Here is a 1742-nt window from a genome sequence, read left to right as displayed (position 1 = left end):
AGAAATGTATTGGTTTTTCATTGGTGCTCAGGGACCCTAGATACCATTTTCAAAAGTGCCTCAACATCCAGGTTAAGAATCATTGCTTTAGTCCATGTCCTGAGTCTTGCCTTTTTCTTCTCTCCAGTTTCCATCCTGGTTCCTGCTTGCCCAAACTCCTGCTTTCCCCCTTGCCTACTTCCTCTGAATTCCCTAACTCCAGTGCTTTTGGACTGACTCACATCCAGGTTTCAGTCCTACTGTATCTAACTTTTGCTCTGGACTGCTCACGCTGCAGTCCCTGCCACCCACCCCTGATAAGTCAATGGGTGAACGTTCTTTGATTTCAAAGAAGGCAATTGTGTGTTTGTTATGTGTTTATTTGTAGAGGCCCAAGCATGTAAGGCTCATATCCATGACTGGGAACCATATGTGCACCCACATCAAAGCCACCACAAATATTAATTAGTAAAATGCTTGCAGAATTGTGGCCTAAGATAGTATCTGATGATACTAAGAAAGAATGGAAGTTCAGTTATTGGTCATTTACTAATAGTTACAAGCATTCTGATACAGGTGGATTAGAAATCCTTTTGTTAGTATTAAGGAATGACACATACCAGTAACTCACCTTGTTGAACCTTTGTGGTTTAAGTCCATAGAGGGTCTGTCATTTATATAAACAAATCTGATTGCTTTTCCCTTTTAGATCTTTACTTGGTACACTGGCCAGATGCCCAAGTTCCTGGTAAAAGCAGTCGGGAGGTCAGAGCTGAAACCTGGAGAGCCATGGAGGAGCTGTATGCAACAGGTGGGATGACCTTAAACATTACAATGTTAGCTGACAGAAATGTGACTTCCAGGAATCCAATCATGTTGTTACATTGTGGGATATTTAAAAAAGCCCATGGAATAGGATACCCAAATTCTTTTGGCTTTCGATGGGACTTAGGTGCCTAACTCCTTTGGGCACCTTTGAAATTGCAGCCATGATCTGGTTAACAAACTAAACAGTTTTCTGCTGCCTGGAAATAATATATGGCCCTTTTGTACTCTTGAAAAGTTATTGGTGTTGTGTATGATTTCTTGAGATTGTCTGTAAATTTTATAGAGTCCAAAGAAATGCACAGATCATTAGAGGACACTTTATGCTAGACTATATCTGTTTTAAATTCACAGACATCCCATCTAGTTTTGCTTTTTTTTTTTTTAATTTTATTATGAGGAGCTGGTTTCTCTTTTATTATGTAGAGTGCTACTTTTTAGGTATCTGTGGTTTGTGGTTTAAACAGGTCAACATAGGCAGATTGCTGGGCAAGGACCAGAAATTGAGAGAGAGTTTTCTGGTTAAAGGATTTTGAAACTATCCTTTTGAAGAAGTTCCAAATCTTCTCTCAGACCCTTATGATAATTCTCAGCTCTCATTCTACATCCAGTAATCATCTGTTGACATTAAGTGGTAGTTTTCTGTAGCTAGAAAGATTAGAAAAACAGTCTACTTTTTCTAATCTTAAAATTTTCATGCAGATTTAGGATTGAATCATAGAATCAATGGGTCAGAAGGGACCTAGACAGATCATCTAGTCCAATCCCCTGCCATGGGCAGGAAGAAGCACTGGGGGTGGCAGGGGTTATAAGACCCCAGCCAGGTGCTTATCCAGTCTCCTCTTGAAGATCTCCAGGGAAGGTGAGAGCACCCCCTCTTTGGGAAGCCTGTTCCAGGCTCTGGCCACCCTTACAGTGAAGTGGTTCTTCCTAATATC

General features: G+C 40.6%; 1 protein-coding gene across 2 annotated transcripts in view; it reads left to right on the top strand.

Annotated features, from left to right (window-relative positions):
* LOC109307236 (prostaglandin F synthase-like) overlaps positions 1–1742 on the top strand; it is an 80621-nt gene that overhangs the window by 30706 nt on the left and 48173 nt on the right. For both annotated transcript variants that reach the window (XM_019531017.1, XM_019531016.1), the window contains exon 3: positions 689–790. In XM_019531017.1, coding sequence (XP_019386562.1) covers positions 689–790 — 102 coding nt within the window. The remainder of the gene's footprint in view (positions 1–688; positions 791–1742) is intronic.

This window comes from Crocodylus porosus, unplaced genomic scaffold (assembly GCF_001723895.1).
Source record: "Crocodylus porosus isolate Cpor-Errol unplaced genomic scaffold, CroPor_comp1, whole genome shotgun sequence".
In the NCBI taxonomy this organism is placed as follows: Eukaryota; Metazoa; Chordata; order Crocodylia; family Crocodylidae; genus Crocodylus; species Crocodylus porosus.
Note: the sequence above shows the minus strand (reverse complement) of the source record. Positions and strands in the feature narration are given on the sequence as shown.